We start from the raw sequence: 15,333 nt of genomic DNA on the forward strand, positions 1-15,333 counted from the left end.
AGAATATGGAGCGGAGATGGAGAGCGGGAGGAGGAGAGGAGGAACGGCGCCCAGGGTTGAGGGGTTGTCGGATCTCTTTGGCTATGTCGAAAAGCTGCCAGGGAGATGTCATCTCGTTGCGTCCAACAATGAAGGTCATTTCCCAATCAAAGGGAATTAGCAGGGAGCTTCTTCAAAGACCTGGTATATTAGGGCCCATGGCATTATTTATGTGTGAACTCTGACAGCCTGATCCTGAAGGCAACTTAAATGGCTTATGTTTCTTTCCCATCAGCCGCCGAGCATATAATCCACGCGCCTCGCTGGCGATTTGCACTGCAGAGTCCAAAACAGAGGGATCAAACACAGACAAGACACAAGCCATATTCTCTGATGTAAATGGGTGTCACTCACACATTCCTCTCCTCCTGCTGTAACACAGGTTGCAAAACTTTTCTCATCAACATGCATTTATTCATGAGAACAAACTGAAAATTATGAACACTGGATATGCTCATGCCCTCCTCTCAGCGCATGTGTGAGAGCAGGTTTTTAACATTTCTGCGCATATATGTGTGACACTGTCAGTGCACATAGCCTGTAGGTGTGTTTGTGTGTGGAAATGTATGAGTGTCTGCATATATGTATTTATATGCACTGGATGTGGCAGGCTGGCAGTGTGGGCGGTTCTGCCTTTAGTTTGCAGATGTCAATTCTCTTCCAAATGACTGGAACAAAGTAAAAATTGCGCCTCACTCTCTTTATCCTTTTACAGCCTCTGCAATGGAACCGAATTAAACAACTTTTGTCTTCTTAAGCACATCTGTGAGGGTAGGTTGGTTTAAAAACACTAAACTCTTGCCAAAAAAAAAAAAAAAAACCGAAAGGGGAAAAAAAAAAAAAAAAAAACCCTAAATGCTATTTTTTTTCTGCAGCCGGCACAGATGCTGCTGTTCATGTTTGATTCTCTTCCTCCTTCGCTGTAGCCCGACACAAGAAACTGTACCTTCCTCCCTCTTTCTGTGCTGCAGCCTGACACGTCTCAGGCTGTGGAAGGTATATGTGTGAAAACAGTATTTAATGCTTGGCGTGTCGCTGTGGATCAAGGCATGGACAATGTGGCAAGTAGGAAGAGCTGGAAACAGCTGCTCATCTAAAATACGTACACACACAAACACTCCAGGAGCATGTCACTGATCGCTCCCTGCAGGGGGGTGAGACACAGGTCTATGCCAGGGCTGCCAATCTCTACGATATATACTTAACAAACCTCCAACATGCTGCCAAACACACACACACACACACACACACACACACACACACACACACACACACACACACACGGAGCAAATCCCTTTACATGCCATGGCTAAACACAGACACTGTCAGACTTGAAGGACCCTCAGGCTGGGACATACAAGTATAAACACACACTTTTCTTCATGTCTTAAAATAATTTGACTCAACATTCAAACTGAACCCCAAATTAAAACAATAAATAAGTAGATTGTTAAAAGTTATTTAAGTGAAACATCAAATTTGTCCTCAACTTAACATTTTATTTGTGTGTTTTCCTCATTTACAAGAATTACACGTACCTCTCTCTTGAACTGACAACATGCAGCTGTATTTTCCGTGTTTTAAATCGCAGTTTGGCTAAAATATATGCCAGTGTATTTTGCCACAACCCCTTCACTGTTGACAGGCAAGCGTGTGTTGATTCATTAGTGCCTCACTGGCATGAGAAATTAAGTGTGACCAGCGTGTCTCAAGACTCACGCACATAATCACACATTCAGATTATAGAAAAACAGGGAAATGGGAGCATTTTTTGGAGGAAAATCAATGAGAAATAATGCTTGATGAAATATCTTTGTAGTTTTGTATCACTCTTGCCTGTTAATGAAATAATTAGTATTTGTCCATTAGCATATTTATTTGAGAAAAGATGCTCGCTTCTGCTTGAAGTGAAAAGTTTTTGCCGTGATGTGCAAACAAACATTAAAAATTATAAAGAAAAGAAGCAAGGGAAATTTACAAAGGCATTATTATTATTATTATTATTATTATTATTATTATTATTATAGATTGCAACTTGATTTGATTGGTTTGACTTTACTGATTTACAACTAAAATATTTCCTATCCCATATTAGAACAGGACCAGTCGGGTTCCATTTCCACAGCAAAAACTTCTCACTTTTCATAAAACACCCTTTTAGATAAACTACATTAATCTGGAAACCATTATGACCAGTGCTGTTCTCCTGCACAGACCAGTAAAGTGAGTAATCTGTCACCATTCAGGCTTTACAACTATGCATGAGCGCTGCCTTTACATGGCTTGCTTGTGTGTGTGTCTGTGCAGCTGCGCTCGGCAGGTAAAGCGGCCAGAACCAAACCCAACCAGGCAGGCGAAGCGGACGGAATGAAGAGGTCAGTATGTAGCTGAGCGCTTCACCACCAGCGTGCTAATTCGCTATGACAAGATAAAGCTGTAATCTTGCCCCCCCTCCCCCTCGAGCTCCACTCTTGCGGTCCCCTGCTGCCTGACTTCCAAGTCAACCAGTTGCCGATGAGCCATTTACTTCCCCCTATCACTTTCCGACAACTGCCCTGAGAGACAGAGAACCCCGTCTTAATCCCTCTGGGTCCCCCCCTCCTGACACCTCCAGCTTGTTGTAAATCTCTCCCCCCTCTCCAACCAGTGACAGTCAGCGATGAAGGGATTGGCACACTTAACCTGACTTCCTCAGAAAAAAACAACAACCCATAACACACATTTAACAACATGCCAAGGAGGCACACACACACTCGCACTAATTTCCCATAGATATTCACAAATGGTCTCTTCTCTTCTGTCCAAGAACGGATTACAAAACTGTTGCATGTGTCTTGAATAATTTTTCTCCTCACAACCACTGAGGGAGAACGGCGATCAACCAAGTTGTTTATACTTTTAATCTAAATGAACCAGAAATAATCTAATCACTGTCCTCAACAGCAACAGATAACCCAGCGTGTGTCTATATGTGTGTCCCTGCGTGTAGTGTCCCAGGACTTTGGTTTACAGTCAGCACCTGCCACACAAGCAGAGTTCACCCTGGGAGGGGCCTGCAACCTAATCAGCTGGCTAATTACAGAATTAGCTTTCCATTACGGCGCCTAAGCACTGTTTCATTGTTTTACAGCATGTGAGCATTTATTGTTGGTATGGGGTAAAGGTCAACAGTCGCTATCAGAGCAATGCTGTAACAAGGTGTATCAAGGTGAGGGTTTGGTAAGACAGCATTGTGGCATAAACACATAATGAAAGTCCCCTGAAAAGCTAAAAAAAAAAAATAATTCAACAGATTGACGAGATTCTTAATAATCACTTTTTATCAAGATCAATAATCAAAACACCATGAAAATAATGTGTAACAGTAAAAACAGCATATATGACTGTATTTATGTACTGAGGGTACACTATAAGTCACATGAACTGTAGACTTTGTAATAAATCACATGCAAGACAATTGAGTCATCTGAAAATGCACGTACATGCCAATTAAAAGCAAGCCAGTCAACACCAGTATCAATACCTGACATGAATCACACAGAAGATGCAATTAATGCATATGTGATCACAAGCACAAAGCCATACATCCAGCACCAGCACCCAATGTCACACTTCTTCCCCAAGAAAGTGACTCACTCCAATGGCTCACATTTTGCAGTCACGCAATGGTGCATCAAGCTGGCTGAAGGCAACGACTGGTGACGCGCACACATAAAAGTAAAAACATGTGTACACCCAAACAGCTGCCTTAGACTCCCAACCCCCCCCCCCCCCCCCCCAAACATAAAAACCAAAAAAAAAACCAAAGTTCAGCTTCCAGCACCAAACTGTGCTCCTCGTGGAGAGAAAATCTTATTTTTCTTTACAGAAATGTGTCTACTTGTCAATCAAAGAAGATGTGTGTGTTTTTCTTTTGTTTATTTTTATTCTGCGCACAAAGTTGTGCAGTATTGTGCAACACAGGAAGGTTAAATAACAGCCCGAGCCAAACAGGTGGAAGAAATCCACACCATACTGCAAATGCATTCACATTTTCTCTGACTTGGAATAACTGGCTTGCTGAACTGTTTTTCTAAACACAACAAAACAAAGGAATACAGCTTTTCAATGTGCTGACTTTTGTTTTGTAAGCCTGGAGGTCAATGACTGTCATCTATGTAATGTGATCTGGGGTGTGCACCCTCGGGGTTTATGCTGTCCGCAGCCTCATGGGCAGAAATGCTAAAGGCAAAGAGTCGGTGATGTCGGCTGTAGCCTGAAAACCAAAAGGAATACACTGTAATTTGTATGGTATATTTCTCACACGCTTATCCTGCCTTGGCGTTTAGCATGAATGAAGTTTATGTAGATGTTTCCAAGACGAGTAGCAGTTCTACCGGCTTCCGAAGCAACACCTGCTGCAGCAACACAAAGTCTGAGTAAAACTCATCGGCAATGTCTCCACCTATTTCACAGTGTAACCATGAGTCAGCGCCCAAAATCTGCTTTGCTCACTGATGAGCGCGTTCGCTTTGAGAGACGATGTAAATCCAAAAGCTGTCCTTACTGTACTGGGGGGGCTGTCCAAGTTGCGATTGAGGGGTGAGCGTGGGGACACCTTGCTGCAGTAGGAGGCCAGGGGGAGGTGGATGACACCACCCAGTCCCTCACTTTCCTCATCTTCCACTCGCTGTCTGCTGGTTGCCATGGTTACCTCTCCATCTGTCCCCCCATATGGAGAGGCTGGTCGCTTGGAAGACATCCTGGAAAAAGAGTAGGAGATAGAAAGAGGAGAGGAGGAAAAATAGGAAGAAGAGTGAGCAATATTCATAAAGAGGCTGACAACTGGAGTGAAATGATGTTTGCAACCGAGGATAAAACTATAGCTAGCTCCCCAAAACTCCTGGATGGGCTGATCCAGCTTCGGGTACAGACGCCTTTTGCTGTTGAATGCACAGGTTCTTTCATTTGACTAAGTTTCTCTTGACCAAGCCTTCACTACGTCTGCTTTCTGTGGGTTTCTGATCACCCATCCTGCCAGCAGACCTTCAAACACACTCTCAGGTCTTCCAGCACGTTTCCTGCGGGGGCCGTTCAACATTCACGTTTCCAAAAGACGAGGCCATTACTGCAAATGGAGCCCGCTTGCACCGGTATTGTGGAGGAAAAGACCACATCTTGACAATAGGCTTTCAGAGAAAAACAGATTGAGAAAGAGGGAAAAAAAGAGAAATGAAACAGAGAGTGAGGGCAACATGTACAGTGACAATAATATGTATTTATGAAAACCTCTGAACAATGGAGGAACTGGAGGAAATAGCTTGCAACATGACAGTCCCGCTGTTTACATTTGTCGCTGTGGCTTTGTTCCCTTGAAAAGAGTGAAAGGATATAAAGCCACATCTATTAGGTGAACTCCGTCTCTCACAAGGTAAATTTGCCTCCCTGTACTTCAGCTGAATAGGGACGTAGCGACTATGCGGCAATAATAGAATTTAATGTGGTTCTCAGCATCGCCTGAGTGCTTTCAGATGCACTTGTCAGCCTTGAAGCCACTGCGACTATGACCCTGGGTAATAGGCTGCTAATGCTCAGTTGCACAGAGGCAACACATGACAGGGATGGAGGGATGGGAGGTGTTGATGGAGGGATGGAGGGACTGTGAAAACTAGAGGGGAGGGCTGTTTGTGACGGAAAGCAGCGAAAAACAAGAAGTAAGCAACAGGCGTCGGCCTCTCAAACTCCTCTAATTCTTTATTTCCCTTTGATTTAACAAGCTGTTTTTCACTCATCTGCAGATATCTCTGTCCTGCAATCATATCCCAACTGCCTCTAATTGGCTGTGTCTTCCTCCCCAGCCCTTCTCTCTCAAATTCCTCCCTTCTCTCCCTGCTTGTCTCTGGTAAACTGATTACACTCTTGACTCTATTGGATTTCCTCAGGACCGTACATCTGGCATTGTTCCTAGGAGCAGCCCTGCCACTAATTCATTGCTTATTTACCTTATGACAGTGGAAAGGCAAACAATATTGAGTGCAGCTCACGGGAGGCGATGAGGCAAGCAGCTAAGACACGCAGTGTGAGACATTATCACATCGAGGGAAGGTTATAGTCAAAATTGAATAAACTACATCACTACGGTGGTCATGTAATTTAATTAGCTTTCATTTTTTCTGGAAGATTTTACCTGCAATATTCACTGATCTCACGATTAGTCTAAGAATTTAAACTAATTTGCAAATGTCATTATTCTTCCTTGCATATTGCTGTCTTTTGATTTCCAAAATGCCAAATTTTTAGGACCAACACAAACTGAACTTCTGACGCTTGCATAGCGGTGTTCTGTTCACTGATGAGGAATACCAATATGTCAATAGAAAATTTGACTTTTACATCAACAATGTTTAAATCTAAGGACTTTTAAGCTCATTGATTTGCTTCTCTTTCCTTGGAATAATTGATTTCATAATTGACGTGTACAGAGAAGTGCACAACACGAGCGCACATCAACAGGCAGACTTGAACGAGCAGTTGATTTCTTTATCCGTCTCTCCTGGACGCTCTATCTTGCTCAGCAAAAACAGAGGCCATAACTGTGAATTTTGGAATTGTTTGCATGACAAAATACGAAGAGATAGAACTGCTATCGCTAATGAATGATATGAAAACTGAAACTGGCTTGAGATAACATTTATGATCCTGAACTTAGAAAGCTTTGTGTGTGGCTGCTTATGTGCCGCTTCACACAACACAAGCCCAGCTGTACAAACTGCAAGCCTTTTGAGCTACTTGCCGCGCACACACACACAGAGCCAAGGCCTGAACACTGCAGGTCTGTCTTCATCACTACCTGTTTACTTTACCTCCTTTCACTCTCTCACACTAAGGCCTTTTGTTTCAGACACATACACACTGTCCTTTGTATCCTCTATACACCTCTGTCTGGACATAGGAATGAAATGGGGAGAATTTTAAGTTTCCTCTCTCCAGTCTCTTACTTTTCATTTGTTTTTTTTTTTTTTTTTTTTTTTAATCATTTTATTGTCCAAACATTTAATTACAGTATCAGCCACTGACATGGACTGGCAATCCATAGACAGGAAGAGTTACACATTAACAGACGTCATGTGTATCCACAAACTGGGACAGATGACTTGTTTCACATATGTGGGAAATATTTCATATAATTTTCCTGGGTATCGGCCCTCTTCTCGATTCACTTCATCTTTCTACCACCCCTCTTTCCACCCCCCCCCTCTCTCCCAGCATTACTACTACTACTTCCTCAAAGGTGGGTGTCTATGAATGGGGAGGCCTTTCACAGCTCCTCTCCGGCTATAAAATCCCCCTCTCTCCTCATTTGCCTTTGAAGTGGAATTACTACACAATTGGGCACAGCAGGTGTGCAGGTTGCGCCGGCTACTTCATTTAAAGTTTGGCAGAGCTGTTGCTGCTGGTAGCGACCTAGAAGAATCAGTCTGAAAGCACGAGGTGATGTGGGATTTAAGAAAGAATTTTTTTTTTTTTTAAAAAGATGATGATGGTGAATGATGATTAGTGAGGATTAGCATAATTTACTGGGTTTTTTTTGTTGTTTTTCTTAAAATGACAAATATTTCTAAAGTTTCCCACCAAGCCCACATTACAACATGACACATAAATGACAAAAAAGTGAAATATTTGATTCTATATATTTCATTCACAAATCAAATAAATTACAAGAGGTGAAATTGCTGTCTCTTCCACTCCCCAAAAAACACTTCCACCACACACACAAGCACACACACAACCATGCACACGGTAAGAGTGCTAAGCTGAGATTAGAGCACCACTTCCCCCTTGGCTTTTTGATGATTAGTGGCTCCTCAACTAAGTCCCTCTCATATCACATATGTCCACCGCCGCTAAGTCACTAATCGGACAGCGACGGACGTCCATTAACAGGCCGAGTAATCGCCATCAGCGGTGGTTAACTGTCTCCTGGCCATCGCTTACTGTAATCAACGCGCCCATTTCATGTTGGCAAGACAGCAGCTGCAAGCTTACGCACACACAAGCACAGCTAAGTGCAGGCAGCGAGCTTATGGGCATGCAAGTGAGAGTGCTCTCACATGCAAAAGATGTCTGGAAAAACACTTTTTAGATGAATTCAGCAAAATGGGGATTAAGATTTGTTTGAGCTCCAATAAAAAAAGTGAAGGGCAGACCAAGCAGCTATCACAGAAATCCCACTCACACACACACATACACACACACAGGCGCATGCATGTACAACTATTTTGCTTTGTGTGTCTGGCTGCTAACATAATCATGGTGCTAACTGCTCTTGTTAACTCCTCTACTCAGAACAAGCTTTCAGGGAGCGTGGGAGCCCCCTCTGGAGAATTCCACTGTCTGTGCTTCTGCATATGCACACGCGAGTGTGTGTTCTCACACACAGGCTCTTCTTAAATTGAAGTCCATTGTTTTAACCACTCCGCTAAAATACCATGCCATCAATCCAATCGACAAGTGCAAAAATGAACGGAGACAAATGCGCTGTTGATTTTTTTCTTTTTTTTTTTTTGGGTCGTCTCCCCGCCTCCTTCCACCTTAAGAGTACTAAGAACTGCCTCCCTGTCACTCAGGTGTGGGTCTATTTGCGTGAAAATGCAAGGGATCTTTGAAATTGCTCTCTGAGGGAATGGAAGGGCATATCAAAATAGTTGAGCAGAGTGCGCCTTTTAGATAAGGCGCCCAGGGCGATTTGCCTCCGAGGAGCCGACCACAACATTTACATCCGCATGACACCTTAGGCAGGAATTTAAACAAATGTTTCCCCCTGTGTTGCACTATCAACTGCTTTATTTCCTTTTATTTTTCCTTTTTTTTAGCTTTAAAAAAAAAAGTTCTCCGTCTCCTTCTACATCCATCCTTCTGTCAAACACTGTTAGTTATTTTAGCATCACCAGTCCTACTGCTGTTTCCTTCTTCCTGTCTTTCTCTCCCTCAGTGTTGTCTTACTCACTGTTCCTTCTTTACACAATCAGCTGTTTGTAAGAATGTCCCCCCCCCCCCCCCCCCCCCCCCCCCCCATCCATCCCTTCTCTCCCTCTGTCTCTCCCTTCTTCTTAGGGCACACTCCTAAGGATATTGCCTAATATCTATTTATAGATTGTCCTTTTGAACAGTGGGAAGAGTGGGTCTGTAACGGAGAGGAAAAGCTGAGATGAGTGGCTAAAGATTAAGAGAAGAGGGAACCTAGAGGAGGTTAATGATATTTCCTTTTCCTGTCTTTGGCTTTTAAGTTTCCTAAAGTGCGTGCACTTCGGTTGTTAAACTTTGAGAGTAACAGTTTGACATATTTCATGAGTGTGAAAAGCAAAAAGATAATAATCCATTGGCAAAACACACATATACAAAAAAAAAAAAAAAAAAAAAAAATACTGAAAAGTACAAGTTCTGTTTGTGAGAATTGAGTTAAAAAGCTTTAAAGAAATGGCTTTTTGATTTTCTCTGACCACTCTGTTAAGGTGCAAAGCTCAAACCTGTATATGTTCAAACATACACAGACACACCCTACATACACATGCGAACAAAAGTGCAGACACACACTCAGTCTCACAAACACAAAGCGTCCTCTGTGAGGTGCCCTAAATCGTCGGCCTACAGCCCAAACCATGTTTCCTGTCCAGCTTTACCACAAAAGGCAATAACACACAACGTAATGTTACCGCCATTAATCACACACACGCTTGAGGAAGAAAGTCATGCGTTTTGTGTGTAGTTACAGAGAGTGCAAAAAACCATGGGCTGACTCGTCTGTCTGCTCAATTCATCCACTCAAAGCTTTAGTCACCATTGCTCCGTTAGACTTTCCCCATCAGGCTTTCACCTTTTCTCTTTTCCCTTCATTAAGTCCTAATTTGAGTCACTGGACAACAGGACCATCACTGGCATTAAAAGATGGAGAAAAGATGAAGAGAAGTGGGGAAAGTTTGCTTCATTCTAAGCAAAAAGAAAAAAATAAAAAAACTCGTGGGAAAATCTTGAGTGTCGCTTTAGAGGAGCGGCAGAAAGACAGAGTGGGGGGGGGCAGACAGAGTGGAAAAGTGCATCCGGTGTATGGCGGCCCCGATCCCCTGGTGTTTTGTGAGGGGGAGACGCTGCATAATGTTTATTGAGCCAGGGATAGCGTTTTTCCATTGTTGTGCCAGGCCACTGTTTGAGCTGCATTTGTTAAGCAATCCATAAAGGAGTCACAAAATTTGTCTCACTGTCAGCGACTTGGCTTGCCCTTGCAAAACACACACTCACAAATACACACTCACTTCGAAGCACAAATGCAAGCTCGCTATCTTGCATAAATGACACCAAATACACACACACACACACAGCTTGCCTCCTTCTTTTTTGCCCTTCACTTTGAAAGTCTACCACACCAGCCCAAATGGTCTCCTCCTTTTTTTTTTTTTCTTCTGGCCGCTCCACCTCTCTGTCTTCCCTCTTTCTCCCCCCCTCACTACCTGGAAGGACAGAGGTTTCATTGTAGCGTTTTGGGAGGGAGCTCCAAGCTCCTGACACTGTCTCCTATTGTAGATTGAAAGGATGGTGAATGGGTGTGTGTTTCTCCTTGTGTGTGTTTATGAAAGAGAAACGGACAGAGCGCAACATAGTGGAATTAGTGTAAGACAAGCTGGCTGGATTGATGGATGGATAAAGAAATGGAAAAAGAAAAAGAAGAGAAACGGGAATGTGTAAGTGTGAGGAGTTAGATTCAGAATGAATTTTGAGCGCGTGGAGATGCATGCATGCTGCTGCTGCTGCGGTCTTCCTGCTCTCTGCTAGCAGTGGAATGCCTTCAGGTGACCTTTCACCCCCACCCTATGACCCTATGTCATATGACCTGACTCTCGTTAGCCTGGAGGGACACCTCTGTATGCACATACACACTTTCTTTCTCTTTTCCACTCACTTCTGACACTTTAAAGCGCATCTTGTTACTCTCACTTTCTTTCATGCCCGACCCCTCCTCCCCATCCTCCCCCATCCATAAACAGCCACAACAATAAGAAACAAATGCGGCTTAATATCCCCTCTAGGTTTTTTTTCACTGGCCGTCGGAGAGGGTCAGCTGATCAAACCTGGGTTGGGGAGAGAGGGGAGGAAGAGGGGAGGATGTGGGTACACTTTAGCATTCTCCTCTGGTATTTTTCTGACTGTCGCGCTTTTTCTTTCTTTCTGACCCCCCTCTCGTTCTGTGGATGGAGACACGGTTATCAAGGCTCTCTGGGGACAGACAATATGGCTCAGACAATGGCCTCCAGTCCAAGGTGGTGGCGGCGGTGGCGGTGGGTGAGGAGACAGAGAGAGAAGAAAAAGGAGAGGGAGGCCGGGACAGGGCCACAGGGGAAGAGAAGGGCAGAACAACGCATTAGTTTGCAGAGCACGGACCCTCTACTCAATTACTCCACTCCTTTTCCTTCAGATACACACATTCTTTCCTTCCTCAGACACACACAAACCACTTTAATCTCACCCCTTTAAATGAAGCACAGTGACACTCGCAGTGGAAGCGGCACTGCTCACTTAAATTGGAGACAAGTTGTTATCACTGTCTACAAGAATTAAGCTTTTAAACGAGGTTATTTCTCTGTGATTTCAACAGGAAAGTTAACAAACAAATGGGGAAAATGCAGTTGGAGTTTGACTCTACCACTCTGTTACAAACTTGTTTATCAAAAAAATATTAGAAGTTTAAAAGATTAAAACACTTTAGCAAAGTGGTCCTTTACTTCCACAAGATCAGATTATTACGACTGATTAATTAATATATAACAAGGCTTTTCTTCTATTGAAGGTTTATCTATATCGATAAATCACATTAATACTATGTAATAATAACTAACAATGCATCATATTTTATGAAGTGGTTATTATCTGTTTTTGCAGGGTGTTAATCCAAAAGGCAAATAATAACCAGAGATGTAATAACCCCAAACAGATCATGACCAAATGTACTTCCACCTCTGAGGAATAATCCTAATTGCAAGTAATGAGCCTTTTTGTATCAATGAAATTCAAGAGAAATCCTTCAGGCAGTCGATGCCGTCCTCATTGCTGAGCGCAGCGCAAGTACTGTCAGATCACATCTTAGTGTGTCCCTCCTAAACTGTTCAAAGTGTTGACATGTCCACTGTTGACTGTCTTCCCCCTTCTGCAACCGCCTAAACACACACACACACACACACACACGCACTTATAAATGAAGGGGACAAATGGAGGGGTGTGAAAATCCACCACCACCTTAACACCACATTGACAGAGACCTCTTCCTCTCTGCTTTCTTCCTCCTCATCATTCACCCCAGCTCATGTCCCCGACCCCCTTTCACTTCATTTCTGACACTCACACTTTTATGTAAACTTGCTTCTTTTCTGTCCGCTGGCGAGGAATGTGTCAGTTTGACCACATCATTTCTTTGCCTTTATCTCGCCATCATATAGCCGCTGCAACATCAGCTTCTTCAAACGATTTTCTGCCATATTTTAAGTGTTTTGCTTTCATTTCTTTTTAAGTGTATATTTTGGCTCGGCTTTGTCCAAACAGATCAGGCCGTTCTACTAAAGGGCAATCTGTTATGACTATTTTCATCTGTGCTTGGAAATTCTGATGCACAGTACACTCCCCAGAAACCTCTGCATTAAATTGAAATTAGAAAAGAACGGAAAAAAAAAAAAAGTATAAATCAGAGAATTTTAAAGTTTAGTCAAAGCAAAAAGGCAACAGAAAAATTAGACGCAAAACTTCATACAAATAGATGTTCAAGGATGTTTAAAGTAAGTCTTGATCCACAAGAAGTTAAAAATAAATAAATAAATATGCAATAATAGTCTCTCACCTATAAAGACAATATTCCCTTTAAGAAAAACCTCCAAAAACTCCCCTTCAGCTATTTTCATGAAAAAGCGATTCCTGTTGAATTTTAGATGAAGAAAAGAGGAAGATGTGCAGAAAAGTAAAAGAGGAGGAAGTTTGACGAGAAGTAGAAGCATGGGGTGAAGGAGGCGAGCGGACACTTGCAGAGATGCAGGAACCGACAGCTTCATTGCAACGACTGGGGCTGGAGCGCATACGCGCACACACACACACACACGCACACACAAGGAGAGAGAGACAACTTATGCACACTCCACTCCGCTGAAAGACCGGCGGTGGGCACACACTCATGAAACACACATAAGTGAATGGAAGATACCCCCTCTCATGCAATCATCCACTTTTTAACATTCACACACTCTCACACACCACGGCCAGTCAGTGATGGAGTGCATTACTGGAAAGCAAGAGTTTTAAGCGCTCTCCTCCTAAGTCATTGTAATCCCTGCATTTATCTCCATACATTCTGCTTTTTTGGTGTAATCCTTTAAATTTTTTAATTCCTGCTAGCTGTTGTTATCTTCCCTTCGCTCTCCTCAACCACTTTGCTGGATTGAACAGTTTATTAAAAACACATTTTTGCCACATCTAAATGTGTTCTTAATTCAAGCACCCCCCCCCCCCCCCCCCCCCCCGAAATCCCCCACAATCCGCCCTGCCGACCCCAGTTTATCTCGGAACAAAAGATTAGTTTCGTTGGGAAAAACAGAAAGCTACTTTAATGCAATAAAAGTCAAGCGGGCGAGGGGGAAAGAGAAGCGCGCTTCTGCGTGTGTGTGAGTTTGAATTAAAACGTTGAGTATTATAACATAATCTGTCTCTCACAGCATTAGCATCAAACAGCTATTATTCCACAGGCGAAAGCCACTTGTGTTGACAGTGCAAGGTTAGAGGGTTCACACCTCTAAATGAAGCAGGCCTGCACAAACAACAGAGGAGCACAGTCAGATTAACATTAGCATAAAGCGAGGGGGAAAAAAAAAACAAAACAGCAACACCGTGCAGATTGAGAATAGGATTAACAGGATTTTGCATGTATTGAATTTGGATTAAGAGGGAAAATAAACCTAAAATAAATTTATAAGAAGAGGGGAAGCAGAAGTAGTCAACGGCAGGATGTCAACAGTTTTAGTTCAGATTCGTGTTCTTTTTGATCCAAGTTTTGTCAAGCATTTCTGAGCTATGGATTGCACCTTCATGCATTAGACTGTTAGAGAAGTGGATATTTATAAGAGGCTGATAAGGAAGCAGAAGTAAATAAAGTTTGTGGTAAGAAGCAAAAACATGATGATGAGAAGATGATCACACACCTCACGAAGCTCTCTCTTCCTCTCTTTCTTACACACATGCACCAGTGCTCTGTATGTAGTATGTTTATGGAAGTATTGACTTGAACACAACTTTTACTCAGGACTTATGTTGGGGGGGGTCATCTTTCACTGCTGGGACAAACATGCAGGAACACACACAAACATGCTCAAAGTTATATAGCCTGATACGGCCTGGCTTTGCATACAGTATCTCTACCGAAAGAAAATAAGTCAATCATCAACTCTTGCTTACCATTTCTGAGTCTCTCTCTCTCTCTTTCCCTCACACACACACACACACACACACACTCGTACACACACACGTACACACACTTTTAGACTCTGTCTCACAGTTACTCAACACGCATGTCCAGTCCTAGGCTTCTCTTAACACATGTAATACTTTTAGACTTCGTTGTCCTCTCCTCTCGCCAGCTTCCATCTGTCTCTGTCATCTCCATGTGAATGTGTGTTTGTGTGTGTATGAGAAAGCGTCACGTACCTGTTACACTCCTGAGGTAGCTCAGGCTCAGTGAGCATGCTGGAGTAAGGATCCGTCTCTCTCGACAATAACAACATAAAACAGTCCCACAATGCTCAGATGAACAAGGTTAGTCTCCCCAAAACAAGACGGGATAGAAGTGATCCTTCAACCTCTCACACACACTGCTGATTCCCTCTCTCTCTCTTTCTGTGTGTGTGTTCCTCTCGCTCTACTCACACACTTCCAGGCTCTCACCCTCCCTCTCTGTCTTTCTCTCTGCCTCCGTCCCTCCTCTTCTCCCTCCCTTGCTGTTAGCTGGGAGATCGAGGCTCAGCTCTTAAAGGGCCAGCAGCAAAGACTGTGTTGTGTGTGTGTGTGTGTGTGTGTGTGTGTGCGCGAGCAACAGAGAGAGAAAGTGTGTGTGTAGATACAAAGGGGAGGGGCTATTTGACCAGAAGGCTCATCAGTCCATCAGTGTAAATACACAGCAGTGCTGCCCCCTTCCTCAAGTCCATCTCTGCATTTTTCTCTCCCTCTTTCTCACACAAACTTGGTTTTTACACACACTGTCACAGATCATACAGACACACACTCACTGAGTGA

General features: G+C 43.2%; 1 protein-coding gene across 2 annotated transcripts in view; it reads right to left on the reverse strand.

The window, feature by feature from the left end:
- sox5 (SRY-box transcription factor 5) overlaps positions 1-14,917 on the reverse strand; it is an 84,094-nt gene extending 69,177 nt beyond the window's left edge. For both annotated transcript variants that reach the window (XM_079262951.1, XM_079262950.1), the window contains exons 1-2: positions 14,749-14,917; positions 4,586-4,781 (exon numbers count right to left, since the gene is read on the reverse strand). In XM_079262951.1, the coding sequence (XP_079119077.1) occupies positions 4,586-4,781; positions 14,749-14,825 (273 nt within the window). In that variant the 5' untranslated portion in view covers positions 14,826-14,917. The remainder of the gene's footprint in view (positions 1-4,585; positions 4,782-14,748) is intronic.
- Positions 14,918-15,333: the final 416 nt, after the last annotated feature.

Source organism: Telmatherina bonti (assembly GCF_933228915.1).
Source record: "Telmatherina bonti genome assembly, chromosome: 23".
NCBI lineage: Eukaryota > Metazoa > Chordata > Actinopteri > Atheriniformes > Telmatherinidae > Telmatherina > Telmatherina bonti.